Here is a 22,794-nt window from a genome sequence, read left to right on the forward strand (position 1 = left end):
ATGGCGCTGCGACAGGCTCTGGGCCGCGGGCTGCAGCTGGGCCGGGGGCTCCTCCTGCGCTGGGGGCCGCCCCGGCCGCCGCCCGCCCCGGCGGCCCGGGGGCTGCTGCCGCCGCCGCTCGCCCGCTACCGCTTCCGCTTCCTCCGCGAGTCCGTGTCCGGGCTGGCGGGGCGGCTCCGGCGGCAGCTGCTGCTGCGGGGCCCGCGGGGAGCCCGGGGGCTGAGCCTGGCCTTCGGGCTGGGGCTGGGGCTGCTGGAGCAGGGGCTGGAGGAGCAGAGACAGGCCGCCTCCGCCTGCCGCCACATCCAGGTGCGGCCCCGGCCCTGGGCGGGAGCGGGGCTGAGACCGGCCCGGCCCGGCCCGCGAACGGGGGACCCGGGCTGCGTCCTGCTGGGCCCCGACCCCGGGGGCTGCGTCCTCTGGGGAGCGACCCCAGGCTGCCCCCCTCGCCCCCCGAGGGAGTGTTGGGGGAGGGGCCGACCCCCAACTGCCCCCCCTTTTGGGGGAGGGGACGACCCAGGCAATGCCCCCCCCTTTGGGGGAAGTAGCCGGCCCCAGGGCTCTCCCCCCCCACCTTCCCCCCGAGGGAGTGTTGGGGGAGGGGCCGACCCCCAACTGCCCCCCCCTTTTGGGGGAGGGGACGACCCAGGCAATGCCCCCCCCCTTTGGGGGAAGTAGCCGGCCCCAGGGCTCTCCCCCCCACCTCCCCCCGAGGGAGTGTTGGGGGAGGGGCCGACCCCCAACTGCCCCCCCCTTTTGGGGGAGGGGACGACCCAGGCAATGCCCCCCCCTTTGGGGGAAGTAGCCGGCCCCAGGGCTCTCCCCCCCACCTCCCCCCGAGGGAGTGTTGGGGGAGGGGCCGACCCCAAACTGCCCCCCCTTTTTGGGGAGGGGACGACCCCACTAACACCCCCCCCCTTTGGGGGAAGTAGCCGGCTCTAGGGCTGTCCCCCCCCCCAACCCCCCGAGGGAGTGTTGGGGGAGGGGACGATCCCAGTAATGAACCCTCCTTTTGGGGGAGGGGACGACCCCAGCAAGGCCCCCCGCCCTTTGGGGGCAGTAGCCATCCCCAGGGCTGCCTCCCCATCCCTGGGATCCTGGAGGGGGACCCAGGTCACAGCCTGACAAGGTGTGGGGTGACAGGGTCCTAGGGAGCTGCCTGTCACTGTCTGGGGGAGACCCGTTGTGAGGTGCAGGGGGGGGCGACCAGGGGAGGGTTAGGTCGCAGACACTGTCCTGGCGAGTGGAGGAGCCCGACGCTCCCCACACTGAGCCCTGGGGAGGGTGGGTCCCAGAAAAGGAAATCCCAGTTCGTCCTTTGGGCATCTCCAGTCCAGGGAGACGCGGGATCCCGTCTGGTTTGGCGAGGTACCAGTGGCAGAGGAGGAATGTGTCGGGTTTTGGGGGACTAGCCCCATTTGCACAGAAGGATAGTAAGTGGGTGGGGGTCTAAGCAGCAGGGCTAAGGACTGACTTAGCACTGAGATTCGACCCCCCGCCCTCCCAGAACGGGTCAGGGTCCCTATATGTTAGGTTTTGGGCACGCTGGTGCTGCTGTCCATGCTAGAGAAGTGGAGACTGACAGTCTTGAGGGCTATCAGACCAGCACCTTTCACCAGCTCTAAATACACTTCTATAAAACCGCCTTTTCTCTCTTTCAGGAGGCTTTTTCCTTTTCCTCTCCTGCTGCCCCCACCCCATCCTCATCCATTGTTTTGTAAAATTGTTCTCCCCCTGACTTCTTAAATACTGTACCTTCCCGCCTATTTTATTTTGTGTAAGTTAAATTAATAGGAGAGTGTCTACACACAAAGCGGCTTTAAATAAATTGGTTTAACTTCAGAGCTTTAGTGAAACTGTTGAGACTTTGTATGTAAACTAGGGCTGTCAAGCAATTAAAAATATTAATCACAATTAATCGTGCGATTAAACAATAATGGAATACCACTTATTTAAATAGTTTTGATGTTTTCTACATTTTCAAATATATTTATTTCAATTACAACACAGAATACAAACTGTACAGTGCTCACTTTATATTTATTTTTATTAAAAATATTTGCACTGTAAAAAACAAAAGAAATAGTATTTTTCAATTCACCTAATACAAGTACTGTAGTGTAATTTCTTTATCATGCAAGTTGAACTTACAAATGTAGAATTATGTACAAAAAAACCTGCATTCAAAATAAAACAATGTAAAACTTTAGAGCTTACAAGTCCACTCAGTCCTACTTCTTGTTCAGCCAATTGCTCAGACAAACAAGTTTGTTTACTTTTGCAGAAGATAATGCTGCCTGCTTCTTGTTTACAATGTCACCTGAAAGTGAGAACAGGCATTTGCACGGCACTGTTGTAGCTGGCATTGCAAGGTATTTACATGCCAGATACGCGAAAGATTCACATGTCCCTTGATGCTTCAACCACCATTCCAGAGGACATGCGTTCATGCCGATGATGGGTTCTGCTCAATAATGATCCAAAGCAGTGTGGACCAACACATGTTCATTTTCATCATCTGAGTCAGATGCTACCAGCAGAAGGTTGATTTTCTTTTTTAGTGGTTTGAGTTCTGTAGTTTCTGCATCAGAATGTTGCTCTTTTAAGACTTTTGAAAACATGCTCCACACCTCATCCCTCTCAGGTTTGGGAAGGCATTTCAGATTCTTAAACCTTGGGTTGAGTGCTGTAGCTATCTTTAGAAACTTCACAATGGTGAATCTCCTCTGCATTTTGTCAAATTTTGCAGTGAAAGTGTTCTTAAAATGAACAACATGTGCTGGGTCATCATCCGAGACAGCTATAATATGCAAAATATGGTAGAATGTCCGTAAAACAGAGCAGGAGACATACAATTCTCCCCCAAGGAGTTCAGTCACAAATTTTATTAATGCTTTTTTTTTTAATGTGCGTCATCAGCATGGAAGCATGTCTTCTAGAACAATAGCCAAAGCATGAAGAGGCATATGAATCTTTAGTGCATCTGGCACATAAATATTTTGTGACGCCAGCTACAACAGTGCCATGCGAATGCCTGTTCTCACTTTCAGGTGACATTGTAAACAAGAAGCAGGCAGCATTATCTTCTGCAAATGTTAACAACCTTGTTTGTCTGAGCAATTGGCTGAACAAGAAGTAGGACTGAGTGGACTTGTAGGCTTTAAAATTTTACATTTTGTTTTTGAGTGCAGTTACGTAACAAAAAATACATTTGTAAGTTGCTCTTTCATGATAAAGAGATTGCGCTTCAGTACTTGTGTGAGGTGAATTGAAATACTATTTTTACATCATTTTTACATTCAAATATTTGTAATAAAAACTAATATAAAGTGAGCATTGTACACTTTGTATTCTGTGTTGTAACTGAAATAGATATATCTGAAAATGTAGAAAAGCATCAAAAGTATTTAATAAATTTCAATTTGTATTCTATTAAGAGTTCGATTAATCGTGGTTAATTTTTTTAATCGTGATTAATTTTTTTGAGTTAATCACATGAGTTAACTGCGATTAATCGACAGCCCTAATGTAAACCAGGCCTTGCGCCCTGATATTGCAGTCACATCCATGCATATTGACTCCTGTACTCATGCAGGTCTCATTGCAGGATTGGCGTTTTAGTTTCCTTTCCTTTCTGAGGTGTACTCCTGCCACAAAGTCATTGGGTCTGGTCTATGCCTCCGTCTTCTGGGAGCGACCCCGTTAGTGTACTGGGCCCCAAGGACCCACACAGTTCCATAGGGGCAGGCCCATGGTCTTCAAGACTAGGCCTTCGGCACCAGTGTTTCCTGCCTTTCTCTCTGGCTCCCTGCAGGGAATGCACCCAGCCAGACTTGTGGGAGGCCTGTACTGTGCCACTTTAGGGCCCAGTGCTCTCAGGGAGTATTTACAGAGACACAGGAAGCCTTTCCAAAGCCAAGTAACCATTTATTGGTCATCTGGCTATAGAATCTGGAAGTCCTTAGGTTAGTCCAGAGAAATGAAGTTAATCCATATAGTTCACTCTGGTCAAACCAGTGCCATGATGAGCCAGCCAAGCTAGGATGGAGTCCTCTGGCTCTCTCCCTCTGTTCCCCTTTTGTCTCCCCAGTCTAGGCTCCTGTTTTTCCAGTCAGCTGACACCTTATTCTCCAGCTCAGTTCCCGGTTCCTGCCTGCCAGGGTTTCCTGCTGTTAAGTGTTGATTGTTCAGTGGTTGGGGCATCTCTTTGTTTTGTGGGCCCTCTGTTGATTTGGATCAGTTTGAGCCAGTTCTTTAAGGACTATATTCATTCCTCGCAGACAGCAAGGTGGCACACTCATACCTTCTGTCTCTTGTGCTGTTCCAGGAGCTTTGTTAACCCTTTTGCACCCACCGGCTACCAATGCCACGCTCAAGAGGACACTGAGGCATGCCTCGGCGTCATAAAAACATTACAGAAAATTCCCACTTCATCACAACTGGTTTCTTCAATGTCTTAATTCTTAATTTCTGATCCCGAAGTCCTCTTCCTCTTCTCCTTTTTGCGTCTCTTTCCGTCAACCCCCATACATTTCCCCCTCATTGATTCTCTCTCCTCTAACCATCTATCATTTTCAGCTGCCATGAAAGCTTTAGGGCATTGGCATTCTATCTGCCATTGTTCTTAACTAGGTTTTATTTTTAAACATTTTATTCATTCAGAGAGGGAGGGAAGCACAGTAAAAATCCCTGTTACAGAAGCTGGCCAGATCTTTCTCTGCAGACTTTATTTGCTTCTGTTGGAGATCAGTGGTTCCCAAACTTGTTCCGCCGCTTGTGCAGGGAAAGCCCCTGGTGGGCTGGGCCGATTTGTTTACCTGCCGCGTCCGCAGGTTCAGCCAATTGCGGCTCCCAGTGGCCGCAGTTCGCTGCTCCAGGCCAATGGGAGCTGCTGGAAGCGGCGGCCAGTACATCCCTCGGCCTGCGCCGCTTCCAGCAGCTCCCGTTGGCCTGGAGCAGCGAACCGCGGCCACTGAGAACCGCGATCGGCCGAACCTGTGGACGCGCACTGCTTCCAGCAGCTCCCATTGGCCTGGAGCAACGAACCGCAGCCACTGGGAGCTGCGATCGGCCGAACCTGCGGACGCGGCAGGTAAACAAATCGGCCCGGCCCACCAGGGGCTTTCCCTGCACGAGCGGCGGAACAAGTTTGGGAACCACTGCTGTAGATGAATAAATGTTTTTCTTTTCCCTCTTCTGATCAAACACATGTATTTGTCTGTAGTATTGGTTGAAAAACACCTTAAATAAAAACTTGTTGGATAACTATACCCTCAAAACCTTCACATTGTAGACACAGCCTGTACCTGCAAAGAGCTTTTCTCAGCACAACTTATCAGTTCGGCAAGCAATATGAGTGATGCTGGCAAAAGCAGTTTTTATGCTGGTATAGCTGTGTCTACAGTGGGGCTTTTGCGGACAGAGAAAGTTGCAAAAAATATCACATCCCTAACTGACATTGCTCTGCCAGCAAAAGTTTCTAGTGTGAACCTGGCTATTGTCCCTTCACTTGTAGGGTATGGGTAATATTTTACTTACCTTATGCTGCTGTGAGGCTTAATATTTATACAGTGCTTTGAGGTCTTCAGATAAAGGGTGCTACAGAAACACAAAGTATTATATGCTTTATGTGCCTATATTCCAATCTGAAGCATGCACATGCAGGATTTGGATGTCGTGAGTTTGTAAATTGGATCCACCATGTGTTTTGTAAGTGCCCAACTGGATTGTAGTTTAACATAATAGAAGATATAAAGCTTTCAAATGACGACTGTGCTGGCCATGTGGTATATATACTTGTATGCACACCCTGGAGCACATACAATAATATAATTTAACATAGCAAAGTAGTTCTCTATTTTTTAAAGTGTGGAATAATTGAGTGATTTTTCACTTTCCTTTCAGACCATATTTATCAGAAAGAACAAGCCACTGAAAGATCCACTGAGCGCTTTCCGCTGGCAGGGCTTCAAACTGGAAGAGTACCTTATTGGGCAACCCATTGGGAAAGGGTGCAGTGCTGCGGTATATGAAGCAGCTATTCCTTTGTCTTCCAACTACCAAAGAAGTGAAGATAGCAAGCCTTTAGAAGGGAAGAGTCCAGATGCACAGTGGGATCATGGCTCAGTTATCCACCCTGCAGAAACGAAACCTGTACAAACAAACCAGCAAAGAGCTGCTTTCCCATTAGCTATCAAAATGATGTGGAACATTTCGGTAAGGAGTTAGTCTTTAGTCTTCCTGTTTGACGCTTGCGAAGTCTGAGTGAAATGTTTACCACAGATGTGTTGAAAGCTCTAATTATTTTGTGCACAATTAGTACATTGGAACAAAGTTGTTGATATATAGCAATGGAAACACAGATTGTTAATGAACAGTCACTCAGCGAGGTAATTAATGCTCATCAAAAATCTTCCTATGGGAGTCAGCGTCAGCATGACATTTGTGTGTCACTGCTGGTTTGTCTATTGTGTCTTGACAATATTGACAGTATTTTCTGGGAAAAAAATATTTTGTTTAATATTAAGAGAAACTTGGAGAAATGTTAAGAACTAGCAGGAAATGGAAAAACACTGCGAAAGAAGTTTGAGGAATCACTTGCTTTTAGAGATACTCAAGGATAAAACTTAGATGTCCATTTGCTGGGGACATTTTAGGTATGAAACCAGTAATGCTTTGTGGAAGCTGGATAGCTAAATTACCCACTGGAGGCCCCGCACAATTAGGTGGGTGGACCAGATCTCTTTTCATAAGTTTCTTCCAGCCCAAATGATTCTGTGATCAGCCATATCCCGAAGTAACTATCCCAGAGATTCAGAGAGCTATCATTCTTTTCTCTGTGGAAAATTCACTGTACCCATCCCAGTCTGAACATGAGAACATAGGCACCGAGTTTCTAATCTGCTGGGGGCGCTCCCCCTGGCTCCGCCCAGGCCCCTCCCCCACTCCACCCCTTCCCCCAATGCCCCACACCGGCCATGCTTCTTCCTACCCCCGCTCCTCCCCCAACCCGCCTCTTCCCTGCCCAGTTCCGCCCCTTCCCCCGAGCGCACTGTGCCCTTGCTCCTGCCCCCTCCCTCCAGCGCCTGCCGCAAAACAGCTGATCCGTGGCAGGCAGTAGGCACAGGAAGGGAGGGGGAGGCGCTGATCAGCGGGGCCCACCAGCAGGCAGGAGGCTCTGGGGATGAAGAGAGGCATTGATGGGGGGGCTGCCAGTGGGTACTAAGCATCCACCATTTTTTTCCCATGGGTGCTCCAGGGCTGGAGCACCCACAGAGTTGCCGCCTATGCATGAGGAGTCTTCCAGACTAGTGATCCCTTAAATCTGTTGGGATTCATAGATTTTCTTTTTTAAACCCAGAATGGACCATTATGATCATCTATTCTGACCTCCAGCATAACAAAGGCCATAGAATTTCACTCAGTAATTCCTGAATCAAACCTGTATCTTGTAGCTGAGTTTGGAAATATTTTTTAGAAAGACATCTAGTTTTATTCTGAAAATTTCAAATGATGAGGAACCCACTACACCTGCGCTGTTAAAAATGACCCCTTATTTCTAGCCTGCATTTACTGAGCTTCAGCTTCAGGGTTATCTGTTTCCAGTGTTGGTATTTAGATTGGATGATTTTAAAGCTCAGGTTTGAATACAACGTTCTGTGTAACTGCTGTTGTAGGCTGGTTCTTCAAGTGAAGCTATCCTCAGCAGCATGAGACAGGAGCTCGTTCCAGCGAGTGGTTCTGCCTTATCTGGGGAATACGGAGCTGTTGCTTGCCACAGGTATGTTTTATTAGTAGATGCTTTTTTTGGTCCTTAAAGGTGATCAGAGAGCCTTTATTAGCATGTTTTAAGAACACAAGTTTATTATAAGAATCTGTGAAGCCCATAAATTTCAGATACAAAAAATTGGAAAATCAACTCCCCCTTTCACATGTCTATCAAGACCTGAATTCAGGGGGCTGTGTTTCCCTGCAATAGCTACTGCCATCATTAAAATCCCCCCAAAAGATGGAACAGTACTGATACATTCAGGATCTGAGGCACCTTTCATCCAAATCCCAATGTGGCTTACGCATTTTACTCATTGTACTTGTATATTTGTACAATATGTGTGGAAATCATTTCATCAGACCTCTGAAATTCAGCGGTGGTTTAGAGTACACAGGCATACCACAGAGTATCTAAATAGAGGAAGTTAAGAGAAAAACTGCATCCATTTGATGCTACGTAGGGGATTTAATCACTCAGTCTGGACCTTGGCCAGAATACTGGGGCTGACTCTTCTACACTTGCCAAAAAAAGAAAAAGGGCCATGGAATTATTAGTGACCACAAGTGGTCAGGACCTCTGTTGTACATTTCAACTAAATGATGGCACCTCCGGAAGTACAGGGAACCCTAAACACAGTTTTGGAGAATTAGTTCATAGGGATTTGGAGGAGAGAATAGCACCATATCTGTTTGTTCTTTGTACAGCGCCTAGCATAATAGGGTTCTGGCCTGTGATTGGGCCTCCTAGGTGCTGCAGTAGTACAAGTAATTAATAACAACAACAACATGTCAATGGGGTTTACTCAAAACTGACCAGAAACAAAAGTGAAAATGGCTTACTCTGTTTTCACATACTGAGCGAAGAGAAAAGTAAATAAATACAGGAAAGTAAATTAGAATTTTAAAATTCTTTCACATTTTGTCATCTAAGATGTGAACACAGGAAAGTGTTGTTTTGGTTTTTTTTTTAATCGGTGTCCTTTTAAAAAAAGCTTCTTTTTTTTTTCCAGTATAAAGAATGTAGTCCAGAATCCAGATCATCTGTTTTAAATTTCAAATACACCTCTGCTGCCAGTACAAATAGATAATAAACACTGCTAGGTATGTAGCTAGCCTAGGAGTGTAACAGACAAATCAGACAGATATTTTGCATTCAGGGGATGAGAGAAAAGAGAGGTCTGTTTTGCTCTAGATACATGTGTGTAACTTTCATTCATTTTAATGGGCACTTACTGTGTACATCAAAGCATAGATTTCCTGGTTTGCTATCCCCTTGATCTTGATCTGCTTCTAGTAATAAATTCATTTTTTTTCAAAGCCAGTCCTAGTTTTCTCCTTAATCTTATTGAGAGTCAGGTCTCTTTCACTAACTCTACTCCTCTGTTAATAATTTAGAACACTAGCACTTAAAGGGTAATTTGGAGGCTTAAGGGGTTATTTTGGATTAAAATAAAGGGTTACATTTTGCTTTTAATGATTCTCAGTGGGGCTTATTTTCTAATGTAGCCAACTGTTGGCTCATGTTCAGCAATCAAATTTGTAGAAAATTCTTTTTTCTCAATGTAATTCTTTTTTTTAATAGTCGATAAAACAAATGTTTTGAATGCCCTCTTATGGTGTAACATTAAACTGCACCTTGCAGAAAATAGAGATTGGTTGTTTTGGGTTATTAGAGCAAGGGGATCTAACACATTTGGTGGAAAGAGCCAAATTGTAGTTTTAATTATGGTCAGTGGGTCAGATCTATAAAGCCAGAGTCCATTGACTACCCTTGATCTGCAGGGGATTGTCCACTAATAACAATAGGAGTGGGGATTTGCAAGAAGTCTGAGTCATGCAGGCAGATGCTGGTGTCTGTATGGAGCGCTGTTTAGCTCAATGGGACTCAATATAGGCAATGAGTCTACTTTGTGGATCCCTATTGAAGTCAGTGGGATTTCATGTGAGTGCAGGAACCTGCCTGTATGGATTAGTTTGCAGGACTGGGGGCTTGGTTAGGAAAGTTATCTGTTGAACAATTGTTAGAATTGTTTGTAAACTTGTGGTATCCAGAGCGTTTCATGTTTGAGAGTGGTTGAGTATTTTTTATAGACACTTTTAAGGTACATCTTGTTTTGAACTGCACTTTCTAACCTTAATTTTAACTTGCCAACATTGTTTGTTTTAGAATGAGTGAGTTTATAAACTGCTTTGGGATCCTTTAGGAGGAAAAGTGCTGTATTAATGAAAAATATGATTTTAGTAAGAATAACAAAAATGAAAGTGTCCGTAATTCACCATCCTACTGTCGCTGTTGGGTTTTAATTTCTTTGTCTGATGTGATTCACAAATTATGTTGAAACAGGAGACCTGTTTTTGGGAAGAAGAGGTTGGAACCTCATCCGAATATAATCCAGGTGATCCGAGCTTTTACATCCTCAGTTCCTCTGCTACCTGGAGCATATGTGGACTATCCAGATGTTCTCCCGTTAAGTCTGAACCCCAGTGGGATCGGTCACAGCCGCACGCTCTTCTTAGTGATGAAGAAGTAGGTAGAGATGAGCTTTGTAAGGTACTCAGATTTCTAGTGTGGCTGTGCTGCGAGGCTCTGTATTCTGCAGCTGCTGGATAGGCAACACAAGGCCTTGTGAAGTCTTGGTCTGGCTCATTGCCATGGATCAAAGAACACCTTAAGAAATATCCTGTGATCTTTCCCCAGTTCCTGAGGCTTTAAATCTTGTCAAACAATGAAGGCTAGTTGCTCTTTTAAGTAATGAATTTAATTAACTCATTTTAGAAACTCCAAACACTTTCCCAATTTTCAGATATTCTGGTTCTCTAACCCTACCTTCTCAGCTGTACACGAAGGCATAATTAAAGCAAAAGTGACTCATCAGGACCCAGTAACTCTGGGCTTTCTCTTTCTTTCTGATCAGCTGTTGCTTTTCAGTTGAGACACAACCATTAGGCTCCAAATTATCCCTCCATTTTTTATAAAACACTTTGTAGGGGGATATCTCCATTTCCCCCACTTTTTGCTATTTTGACCAACCTGGCTCCAGAAAAACTCTTCCTTCTCTGATTCATGTCCCTTCCCACCAAGTCTGTCTGTTCTGTAATAACACACTTCCCTCTCTTTCCTTCAGAATACAAAGGAGGATACAGAAGAACCCTTTGTAAATAAAATACCTAAGAAATCTCATTGTATAACACCCTGTGAGCCTCCTACTTTTAGAGAGGATGCTTTTATTTCCAGTTCTAGAAGTATGGAAGCCCTGATGGAGGTGCCAGATTTGAGATAGCATGCCAAGTGGCAGAACATTAGCAGATGTTTTTGTGTACTGGGGATGAGAGGGGATTGGGGTTGGTTAAGGAATTTGGGATGGTTAGAGAGAAGTTAGTAAATGTAACAATGAAGTATCTCCAAGCAGTTGCCACTAATGTTGAACTGAATATTTGCTTTACAGCGGTAGAATACTGAATCAAATATTGGGGGGGAGGGGTAGCTCAGTGGTTTGAGGTTTGGCCTGCTAAACCCAGGATTGTGAGTTCAATCCTTGAGGGGGCCATTTAGGGATCTGGGGCAAAAATTGGGGATTGCTCCTGCTTTGAGCAGGGGGTTGGACTAGATGACCTCCTGAGGTCCCTTCCAACCCTGATATTCTATGATTCTATGATTGTCTTTCTCAATCTGTCTAGTTATCCATGCACCCTGCGCCAGTACTTGAGCGAGAGGAATTCAGATGCCCACCTCAGCACCTTGATGATCTTACAGTTACTGGAAGGCGTGGATCATCTTGTTCGACATGGAATAGCACACAGAGATTTAAAATCTGACAATATCCTGGTTGAATTTGATTCTGGTATGTAGCTTGCTGAATCCAGCCGGAGATGAATAGGGAGTTTACAAAAGTAATTTGACTTGTATTGGGACTTGGGCTACTAAGTCACTTAGATAACAAGGAGTCTGGTGGCACCTTAAAGACTAACAGATTTATTTGAGCATAAGCTTTCGTGGGTAAAAACCCCACTACTTCAGATGTATGGAGTGAAAATTACAGATGCAAACATAAATAAACTGACACATGAAGAGAAGGGAGTTACCTCACAAGTGGAGAACCAGTGTTGACAGGGCCAATTCGATCAGGGTGGATGTAGTCCACTCCCAACAATAGATGAAGAGGTGTCAATTCCAGGACAGGCAAGGCTGCTTTTATAATGAGCCAGCCACTCCCAGTCGCTATTCAAGCCCAAATCAGTGGTGTTAAATTTGCAAATGAATTTTAGTTCCGCTGTTTCTCTTTGAAGTCTGTTTCTGAAGTTTTGTTGTTCAAGTGCAGCTACTTTCAAAACGGTTCTAGAATGTCCAGGAAGATGGAAGTGTTCTCCCTCTGGCTGTTGTATGTTACCATTCCTGATGTCCGATTTGTGTCCATTATTCTTTTACATAGGGACTGTCCGGTTTGGCCAATTTCCATGGCAGAGGGGCATTGCTGGCACATGATGGCATATATAACATTAGTAGACGTGCAGGTGAATGAGCCTCTGATGGTATGGCTGATGTGGTTGGGTCCTCTGATGGTGTCGCCAGAGTAGATACAGAGACAGAGTAGGTAGCGAGGTTTGCTACAGGGATTGGTTTCTGGATTAGTGTTTCTGTGGTGTGGTGTGTAGTTGCTGGTGAGTATTTGCTTCAGGTTGGGGGGCTGTCTGTAATGGAGAACTGGCCTGCCTCCCAAGGTCTGAGAGAGTGCGGGATCGTTTTCCAGGATAGGTTGTAAATCGTTGATAAACACACTCTGTCAGTATATTTATGTCTGCATATGTAATTTTCACTCCATGCATCTGAAGAAGTGGGGTTTTTACCCATGAAAGCTTATGCTCAAATAAATCTGTTAGTCTTTAAGGTGTCACTGGACTCCTTGTTGTTTTTTGGATACAGACTAACATGGCTACCCCCTGATATAAGTCACTTAGGTTATGTCTACACTACCGTGGTAAGTCAACCTAAGTTACACAACTCTAGCTACGTGAATAACATAGCTGGAGTCGATGTAGCTTAGGTTGACTTACTGTGGTGTCTATACTGCGCTGGGTCGACAGGAGACACTCTCCCATTGACTTACCTTACTCCTCTCTTTCCCGATGGAGTACCAGGGTCTTCAGTAGACCCGCTAAATTGACTCCCAGTGCATCGATCGCCGGAGTGTCGATCCTGCGGTAGTGTAGACGTAGCCTTAGGTTATGTCTATATTACCCGCTGGGTCGGTGGGCAGCGATTGATCCAGCGATTGATCCAGCGTCTAGACTAGATGCGATAAATCGACCCCCGAGCGCTTTCCCGTTGACTTCTGTACTCCGCCGCCTCAAGAGGCGCAGGTGGAGTCGACGGGGGAGCGGCAGCAGTCGACTCATCGCAGTGAGTCCACCACAGTGAGTAGGTCTAAGTATGTCAACTTCAGCTACGTTATTCACGTAGCTGAAGTTGCATAACTTAGATCGATCCCCCCTGTGTAGACCAGGCCTTAGATGCTTTTGAAAATCACATCCACGGTGTTTAATGGGGAAGGAAGTGAGCCTAGATGTTACAGCCTTTGTTTAGGGGAGTTGAGACTCCTAGGTTCTGTTCTTGGCTCTACCACATGCTTCTGTTGTGACAGCTGGGAAAGTCACTTAGCCTCTCTGTGCCTCAGTTTCCCCATCAGTAAAATGGAGATAATGATTCCCAGCCTCACAGGGGTGTTGTGGTGTTTGTTCAGTGTCTGTTACATGCTTGGAGACCATCAGATGAAGGGTGCTATGGAAGGACAAAGCACTGTTAAGAAGATATGTTGCAAAAATTACTAAGTGAATGACTGCTTAAACAGAGAGCAGAGGGGCATGCACTAGCCTGCACTACAACATTTATGACGCATTCGCTCCATGTCCATGGTCTCTGTCATTATAACTTGCCAGGCAATTTCTAAAATCCCACAGCAGAGATAGGTTCATGATATTGCACCTTCGGATCATTAAACTTTAGCTGAGACCAGAGGGAACAGCATTTTGTTGGTTTGCTGTCACTCTCTTTAACTGAAATTTTAATTACCTGAGCACTGTGTCAGTGTGACCGAGATTCAAACGAACAGGGAACAATAGCAAGTGCCTAGATCTGTGTAATTAAAAATCCTGCTGTAGAAGATTTTTAGAGGTCCTACTAACAAAGGTTTCGTTTTCTTGAAGCCTTGTTTGAGCTATACCGAATGCAGATGGTAATGATTAAAACTTCAGTCTCTGGAAATCAATTATTCTCTTTTGCAATGTTTGACTTGGCATCAGCAGAGTAACCATTAACTAGCTCAAACATTTGCCAGCTCCCTGACTCTGAACCAAAGATTCCTTCCATCCCTGATTAATTCTTAACCTTGTGTGTCTTCTCTGAAGTCAGAGTGGGACTCAGTCAGACCTGGCACACCAGTATGTTTTCTCTTATCACTCAGCAGCAGCTCTAATTCTTACGCTGCATTTTATATCTAGGAATATGCTTCCGTTCTGCCCATCTCTGCTGTACATTGGTACTGTACCTCACTCGCTGGGTGTCCAAGTTACGATGGAAGCTGTTTAAATGAACACGAGTGTTTTCCTCCATGCAACCTCAGAAACTGAAAGTACGGTGTGTGTGGAGTGTGAGTCCCAGACTGCTGAATTTGGGAGAATCACTGATGTGTCTGAGAAACCTCTGAATGGATAACTAATTCTTTATACAGAGAAATGGGCAAACCTTTTACTTTACAAATGTCCCCAGTGTTCTAACTTGTAATACTGAAGAGAGGAGATGCAGAAATGGTCTTCAGTAATATAGATTCCTGTAAGGAATGAGACTGCTTGTGCTGATTAATAGTCAGTCAGTTTTCTGATATGATGTGTGGTATCTAATATTGCCAAGTATTGTACACTGCACATCTCAATTGGGTGCTAACTTTGTTAATCTGTGATGTTTACAGCTGGCTGTCCCTGGCTGGTGATCACAGACTTTGGTTGCTGTTTGGCAGATGAAAATATTGGCTTGAGATTGCCTTTCACCAGCTGGTATGTGGATCGGGGAGGCAATGGCTGTCTTATGGCACCTGAGGTAATTTCTCATGTGTATGAGTCTCAGTAAGTAATTATAGCCTGTATTAGGTAGTTACATATGTGTAGTGCTGTTGGAAGTGTAGGATCCAGTAAAGTCCATTAACATAGATAGGAGCAGGATTAGGTCCAAAGTAATGGATTTGGGGAACACCAAACCTTCCCCTTTGCTCTATATACCCCCCCACCGCAAGATGAGAAATTCGAATGCCGTTCAAACACGTCCATCTTAGTCAACACTTGGTAAAAGCCTCTTCATTATTGGTTATCTTGCCATTTTTGCCTAGTACTGTGCCCACTAATTTGCTATGTTGGCTGCTGCAGATTGTTGTGGGTGTGGCATTGTTTGTCTAGTTTATCTCCCCACAGAACTTCCTGCCATGGATTGCCATCTCCAATAGCATTGCTTAGAGGATTCATGGTCTGGTTGATTGGCACTACCATGTGGTTAAATGTCTCTGATAAGAACATCAGAATGGCCACTCTGGGTCAGACCAATGGTCCGTCTAGCCCAGTATCCTGTCTTCCCACAGAGGCCAGTGCCAGGTGCCCCAGAGGGAATGAACAGAACAGGAATCATCAAGTGATCCATCCCCTGTTGCCCATTCCCAGCTTCTGGCACACAGAGGCTAGGGACACCATCCCTGCCCATCCTGGCTAATAGCCATTGATGGACCTAATCTCCATGAACTTACCTAGTTCTTGTTTGAACCCTGTTATAGTCTTGGCCTTCACAATATCCTCTGGCATGGAGTTCCACAGGTTGACTGTGTGTTATATGAAAAAAATACTTCCTTTTGTTTGTTTTAAACCTGCTGCCTATTAATTTCATTTGGTGGCCCCTAGTTCTTGTGTTATGAGAAGGAGTAAATAACACTTCCTTATTTACTTTCTCCACACCAGTCATGATTTTATAGACCTCTATCATATCCCCCGCTAAGTCGTCTCTTTTCCAAGATGAAAAGTCCCACTCTTATTAATCTCTCCTCATACAGCAGCAGTTCCATACCCCTAATAATTTTTGTTGCGCTTTTCTGAACCTTTTCCACGTCCCATATATCTTTTTTGAGATGGGGCGACCACATCCGCTGTTGAATTCATCACGAGAACACCATTACAGAGCTCCGCGCTGGGCAATCTCCCGCTGGTATCTTGAGCAACTGAAAATGGGAAAAAAAATCAGTGTTACAAGGTGGTAGTTGATCTTACGCATAAAAGTAAGAAATTCCAAATTTGGCTGCCTTCCATTCATATGCCCTCTTCTGCTTAGCTTTTCCAAGGGTCTCGGGACAGTGAGTTCTCCTACACAGCATCTGTGTAGCAATTCTTGCATTGTTATCAAACTAGTAGTCATTCCTCTGCATCCTTTGGGTGGTGGTGAAATTAATTGTGTTTCCTTTCCCTCCCCCGTTACCAGTAATCTTAACATATGGTAAGGGATCCCTTGCCTGGCACTGGTATTTGGGGCAGAGATACTTCTGGCTTTCATGCGGTGTGAAATGGAACACACGGTTCCTTTATAAGGCCACTATCTGGAGTCCCTCTTCAGCTGCCCAAGTAATATATCCCTATAAATACTAAGCTGGGTGCAAGCTTTAGTCAGAAGTAAGAATTGAGTTGATGAATAGAAGAAGATTTATCAGAAGGTTAAACAAACTTGTGCTGTGTATTTCTACCTTCCCATATATTTCCTATGGTCTTTCTGATGCAGGTGGTCACGGCAATACCTGGTCCAGGTGTCCTGATTGACTACAGTAAAGCAGACGCATGGGCTGTTGGAGCGATAGCATATGAAATCCTTGGACGGTGTAATCCTTTCTATGGCCAAGGAAGGTCCTCTCTGGAAAGCAGAAGCTACCAAGAAGACCAGCTCCCAGCATTGCCAGATACTGTGTCCTTCGATGTGAAGCAGGTGGTAAAGATGCTACTTCAGCGGAATCCCAACAAGGTGAGAGACCTTGCAGCTGTTGTCATGAGTGGGGTTTTAACAGGGTGTCAGTTGCGTAACAGTCACTGTCCTGAGAGTATTGTGTTAGACTATACAGTGCCTAGTACAGGGGGGTCCTTGACCATGACTAGGGCTCCTAAGCGCTGTGTTGGTGGTGGTAATAGAAAATTATCGTAGGACTTCGATGAAAGTGTGATGCAATATAAAGATCTTGGTACCTGACACTTCTTTGCATATTACAGTGAAGTTATATTGTAAAAGGGTGGCATTTAATGGAACTTGATTGAACTGGGAGCTCAAGTATAGTAGCCTGACAGCAACAGCCCCACAAAGCCTTGCAACTAGAAGTGAATGTTCGGTGAGATGAGAAGATGCTTGGGAGCATTTCAACAGTATACATCTTATGTGTCTATTCTAACACCTTTGTCGTTCAGCTGATCTTCTTTCACTTCTTGTTTCAGAGACTATCTGCTCGAGTTGCAGCTAATGTGCTCCACTTAAGCCTCTGGGGTGAAAATATTCTAGTCCCAAAGAGTCTGAAACTAGACAAGATGATTGGCTGGCTTCTTCACCAATCTGCTGCCACTTTACTGATGGATGGACTGGTGGACAGAAGCAGGGTAGAAACTAAGATGAAGACGTGCTTCTTGGCAAATCTGGAGTATGAAGATCTTTGGGAGGCAGCATTTTTACTGCTCTCTTGGAGAGACCATTCTGCCTGAAGGGTACAATTCTGTGTGTGGCCCTGCAGTAGATAAATGGCATTTACTAAAAGCACTTGGGAATCTGTCTAATACTTCTGTCTCTCTGGAAGCCTAAAATACTTTAAGGAAAAATATCTGCAGGCCTGGTGTATGTGTTAATGTAAGAGGTTGAGTTTACCTACAGAAAGAATTAGTATACAGAGGGTTGTTGTCTTCCCTGTAGAGAAAACAACATTGAATTGTTATGAGATTTGGTATGATTTGGAAAGTGTTTGAAGGCTATCTGGTCAGCTTCATTCACACCGAGAATTTAGATTTACTGCTTGAAGCAAATTCCTTTACAAAAGGGTTTATGCACTGAGGGAAGTATAACACAGCTGCTCTTTACAGAAAAGCATTACAGTTGCACTTTTGTTAATCATACTGATTTTCTGTTCGAACTATAAAGGAAGTTGAACTGATGGAACAAAATGAAATCTTTGTTTTCTTAAATTTGAAATCAGCATCATTCTTATTAAAATAATATTCCTCTGAAGCCATAGATACATTTTATAAAATGACAGCCAAGAGCATCATGATTGAGCTGTTTATCTGTGAGGAGTTCTGTCAGGAGCTGTGGGGTAGGTTATAAAATGCACAGCCAAAGTACTTATCTAATTATATGTAAAATGCCATAGAGGCACTCAATACAGAACAACTAATTTCTGTTTTCTGATTGATTTGCTATAACAACATTTTTATCCCTTTGAGGGCTCTCATCAACTCTAATATCCAAATCTGAATTTCACAAGCCAGGCTTGCAGTGTTAGAAGGTTCGCTGCATGAGCTGAACTGGAATACCAAATCCAGATATCCCCAGGCTTTTGAGAAGTTTGGATTCAGATCTTGATCTGAACTAAGCAACTGAGTCACATCTCTGATCACAGCAGGTCAGTACTTGGACCATTGAGATAGTCATGTGGCCTTTTAGACTGTGTAGATCTAGTTCTTCTAACCAGATCTAAAATTCCTTCCAGGGACATGCTACTATTTCAGTGTGCCAGGCTCAGAGAGAATTGCATCATGGTTGAAAGAATGGTGAAAAGAGGTCATGGGGTTAATGGCTCTTTCGGTAGTTATGCTTGACTATGTTCCTTATTATATATACCTGGTTTTCTGTTTCACTACAAGGGCTTATTCTGTGGTTGTAAGGAAAACACTAATTTTTAAGCAGCAGCAAGTGTTGTACTGAAAATATCATGAGACTTTATAGCTGCGTATTGTGGGTGTTTGCAAAAGTTAGTTCATTTTCCTCTGCACAATAAAGTGGTGACTGTGCTGTTACAATGAATGAATTCACGGAGGCTGATTTTGTCTCTGTTCACTGTAGCCGGACTTAATGCCATAGTGACCTGTGGGTTAATTCATATTGGGTCTTGGCCTTTCAGATTTACTCTTCTGTTGCATGCTAAATATTTGTCTGGATGTGGTCCTGAAAGCATCGTCAGCTCCTTCCAGTCCAGCCCTCAAGGCTCAGTTTATTCTCATACTCCACCACTAAGGATAACCATTAAGTCTAGTTTTGCAAAGAGCATTTGGGAAACAAACCAAGCACCAGGATTGTTCAACATATTCACGGAAGTCCTGAACATTTTCTTGGTCCCTTATATTCTTATTTCAAGGAGATCGTTAGAGCTGGGCGGTGAGACACTGTGTGTCAGTGACTCACTACACAGGAACAAGCTGCCCATGTAGCATGGGTCTCGTAAGTCGTTTGCAATGCTTTTAAAAATGTTTTATTTCAGGCCTCTTCTCCATTCACTTGTAAAATATAATGGAAATATCAATTGCAAATTTGTATTGCACTGGAGTAAATCTGCTTATAGAAATTGGCACCATTCATTTTATAATGCAGCCACTGAGCTATGTGCTTTCATAGCTAACATACCAGAAAGTGTATCAGCTGACTAACATAACCAGCCACCTAATTTGAACCTTTATAGGTGCCATACAACAATACCGAAATGGTCCCACACAGAAGGACCCACAAAAGGCAAAGGATCTGGGAAGATTCAGGAAAATCAAAGTAAATTCTAGCCCTGGAAAAACAGTTACCTCAAAACCCTGATAAGTTAATGGTGTTTTGAGCACAAATTGCCATCAGCAACAATCCCATAACTTGGCAGAGTTCAGTCTAATTGTTTGTGGATGGCAGCACCTACAGGTGCTATCTGTAAATGGGAAGTGGGGGTGGGCTTTATCCCTCGCTGAAAGGATCTTGGAAAAATTCATTGCACAGTTATGTAGACCATGGCTGTTTGCTACGGATTCTACCCTATATTTAGGGTAGGGCTCTGCTTCAGCAACGTACTATCCATGTTGACAGGATGTTTCTAGCCACGCCCACTGCCAGTTATCAGGACCGTGATAGGTATGAGGTTTTATGCAGTTTGGCTTTTGAGGCCCTTCGTCTTTTTTTTTTCATTTATTTTTTGCTTCAAAGTATGGATTATGGCCTGTGTTCCAAGCAGGAGATGCTTCCTGAAACATCCCATTCTGCGCTCCCCAAGGGTGGGGTGCTAGCATCTCCGACAACCTGCAAGATAAGAGGACAGAACTAGAGAAATCTTATCAATGTTTCCATGATAAATGAGGATAGTGAAACAGTAACTAATTTTCCTGAATATAAGCCTGGGTTGGATCTCTCCCCCGCCCCACTGCTCTGTATTATGTAACACCCTGTAGAAGATCTGAGGGCTAGTAAGGTCAGGCGAGGCACTGCTGATAATAGTTGCATAACCGCTGCTGAGTTGAAATCTCTGGTTGATGCAGAGATTTCAGCTTGCAGGGAGGGGTAAACGCTGTCACTTTTCTGTTAGCTTTCAACCCCAGCAGTGAATTCTCAGCTTCTCTTTTATGAAAAGGGGTTAATTGGGACATGTGCCACAGCATTCATTAATTTTCACTTTAACTAGAGAACTGAGGCTGCCATCTGCATTTATTTGCGTGAAGAGGTATTGTCAGAAGTTCTACCCTGGAACCAGATTGCTTTACACATGTGACTGCCCCTCCTGTCTCTAAGAAGCTCCAGTCTGCAGAACAGTAGGGAGTGGAGTTAGAAACATAGCATTTGCCAACCAGATCAGACCGCTGAAGAAAAGTGAAGAAAAACCCATAGTGCACATAGCTAGTTGTGTAGGGGACTCTTGAACTCTGCAGGCAGTCAGCTGGCATCCTGAAGTAGCAAGTTTTCAAAATGCATTTGTTACTTACAGATGCACCTAAGTATGCCAGGTGATTATTAGGGCAGGGACCAGCTGTGAGACACAATGGGCTAAGGGAAGACAAAACCAAAAGGAGCAGAGGACCAGGAAGCAGAGGTCATTGAGAAATTAAATACACATTCCTAGAAGAGACAAAGGGAAAGATATGTCCGGTGCTTTGATATAGACAGCGAAAAGAGGTGTGGTGATACTCCACCAACTAGGGCAGGAAAGGCAGACACTTCCACCAACTACCACCCAAGCACATCCTTGTCTAACCAACCTCCCCACGTCGCAACCCTCTTAATATTTTCATCCATCTTGACTCAAGGCATTTTGGACTGCTGTAGTCAATACATCTCACAGCTTCCTTGCATCATCTGAGTCAAGCCTGCTTGGTATGAAACACTGGTGAGCCTCGGATATTCAATCTGGTTTGATCTTGTTCAGTCCAGTGGCCAAAATTAGAGTTGGCAGGAGGACAGCAATTCTGTTTCACACTACCTTTTGAGGTTTTTGTGAAAATTGAATTACATTGGTGTCTGTTTTCAGGTTGAAATGCGAGCTTTTTGATTTGGGAAGATAAGGGTGAGATGTGGGAGGTGATCCAGATTCAGAGCAGAGCTTGATTCAGAGCAGAGATTTTCATCCGAGATGACTCTGAATGAGGCAGAGTAGGGACTTGAACCTGGGTCTCTAACATCCCAGGCCAGCAGTCTTGTCACCAGGGAACAGAGCACATGTGTATTCTTGCATGCACACAAAATAGTCTCGCTGAAAATTTCCTCAAAACTGATCTGTCTCCATGAAATGTTTCAGTTTTGCTGAAATTTCAGTTTGTTGAAAATGTTCCGACTATCTCTAGCCAAGTTTAATATAGTTTTTTTTAAAAGGTTGCAGGTTCCTGCTTGCTAAAAATGGGAAAGCTGGGGCTTGTGAAGCAAAGAAATGCTGAGTGTCCATCATCAGAATGTATTTAACCACTGGAAGCTTTTGGTCACACCTGAATTTTGGCAGAGAGTTTGCCATTTTCTGATATACACTGACAGTGTTCACAGCTGCACTGTTACAAGGAGTTGCCATTTCTTGGGCTTCCTACTATGAGAGTTCATATCACTTGGGTATTAATCGAAAATGTGATAATACTCTAGGATTGTATTACTTCCAACCCAAAGTCTTTTATGATGACTAAGGCCTACGTTTCCCTGGGGACTTACCCTGAGTCCAGTCATCAGTGGCTGGTTACCGGTATAGTTACCAGTGCATATCCCCTAGAAAAGGAAAGCTGCCATTTGTACTGCTAAAGCTTACTTTGCTCTAAGTGCTAAAGCTGCATACTGGGACTCTGTGTGTACATGCTTGGGGTTTGCACTAGGCCAGCTGGGCATCTGGAGCTGGAGCTGGAACTGGGGCAAATCCGCATAACTCCCTTGGAGAATTGTCTGTGGAGACCTAATAGACAAGGCTCATGCTGAAATCACATGGTCCTCAAGAAAGTGGAAAGTCAGAGGGTGAGATGTGAAGAAAAAGTTCTTCTCTTTTCCCTAAACCTCTGCTATGACAACTGACCCGTTTAAACAGCTGCTGCATTCCCCGTCAGTGTGTATTGCAGCAGGGCAGTGAAGACAACTTGTAATTCTAGTGGTAAATTTTGCGAAGGATCCCTTCGACTAACAGGCAAAGGTAGCTCAGGCAGTTCTGCAGTGAGGCCTGTGGCTTCCTTTTCCTTTAATCTTATGGAGGTGCAGCCTGCAGGGACTACAGGCTGCTTGATTTAAATGAACATGTTGCAAGCTGGAACCTGGCCACGTCGGATCACGGCAATAATGCTCCATGTGGCACAAATTCAAATTGCTCCGGCCACTTGGCTGAGTAGACTCTGGGGTCCCTGACACGGCATCTGACAAACCCAGAGGAGGAAAAGACTCCATTTCCCAGAATGCAAGGTGGGAGGAAACAGGGGAGGGGGCAAGGGGAGTGGGAATAGATTATGGGGAAAGGGTAGGAGTTTAAAGCTGTTGTATCCCTGCTCTTGGCCTGG

At 44.7% G+C, this 22,794-nt stretch overlaps 1 protein-coding gene and 1 long non-coding RNA gene across 2 annotated transcripts in view; one reads left to right on the top strand and one right to left on the bottom strand.

Moving 5' to 3' along the window:
* PINK1 (PTEN induced kinase 1) lies at positions 1 to 18,838 on the top strand. The gene is made up of 8 exons (XM_074975462.1): positions 1 to 309; positions 5,905 to 6,216; positions 7,677 to 7,780; positions 10,115 to 10,297; positions 11,449 to 11,612; positions 14,733 to 14,860; positions 16,571 to 16,807; positions 17,269 to 18,838. Exons 1-8 carry the CDS (start codon positions 1 to 3, stop codon positions 17,527 to 17,529), a joined length of 1,698 nt encoding a protein of 565 aa, XP_074831563.1. The 3' UTR covers positions 17,530 to 18,838.
* Positions 14,660 to 22,794, bottom strand: part of LOC142000845 (uncharacterized) — a 9,736-nt gene continuing 1,601 nt past the window's right edge. Inside the window, exons 2-3 of the long non-coding RNA XR_012642333.1 lie at positions 19,606 to 20,086; positions 14,660 to 16,019 (exon numbers count right to left, since the gene is read on the bottom strand). This is a non-coding gene — a long non-coding RNA (uncharacterized LOC142000845). The remainder of the gene's footprint in view (positions 16,020 to 19,605; positions 20,087 to 22,794) is intronic.

Source organism: Natator depressus, chromosome 18 (assembly GCF_965152275.1).
Source record: "Natator depressus isolate rNatDep1 chromosome 18, rNatDep2.hap1, whole genome shotgun sequence".
Lineage (NCBI taxonomy): Eukaryota > Metazoa > Chordata > Testudines > Cheloniidae > Natator > Natator depressus.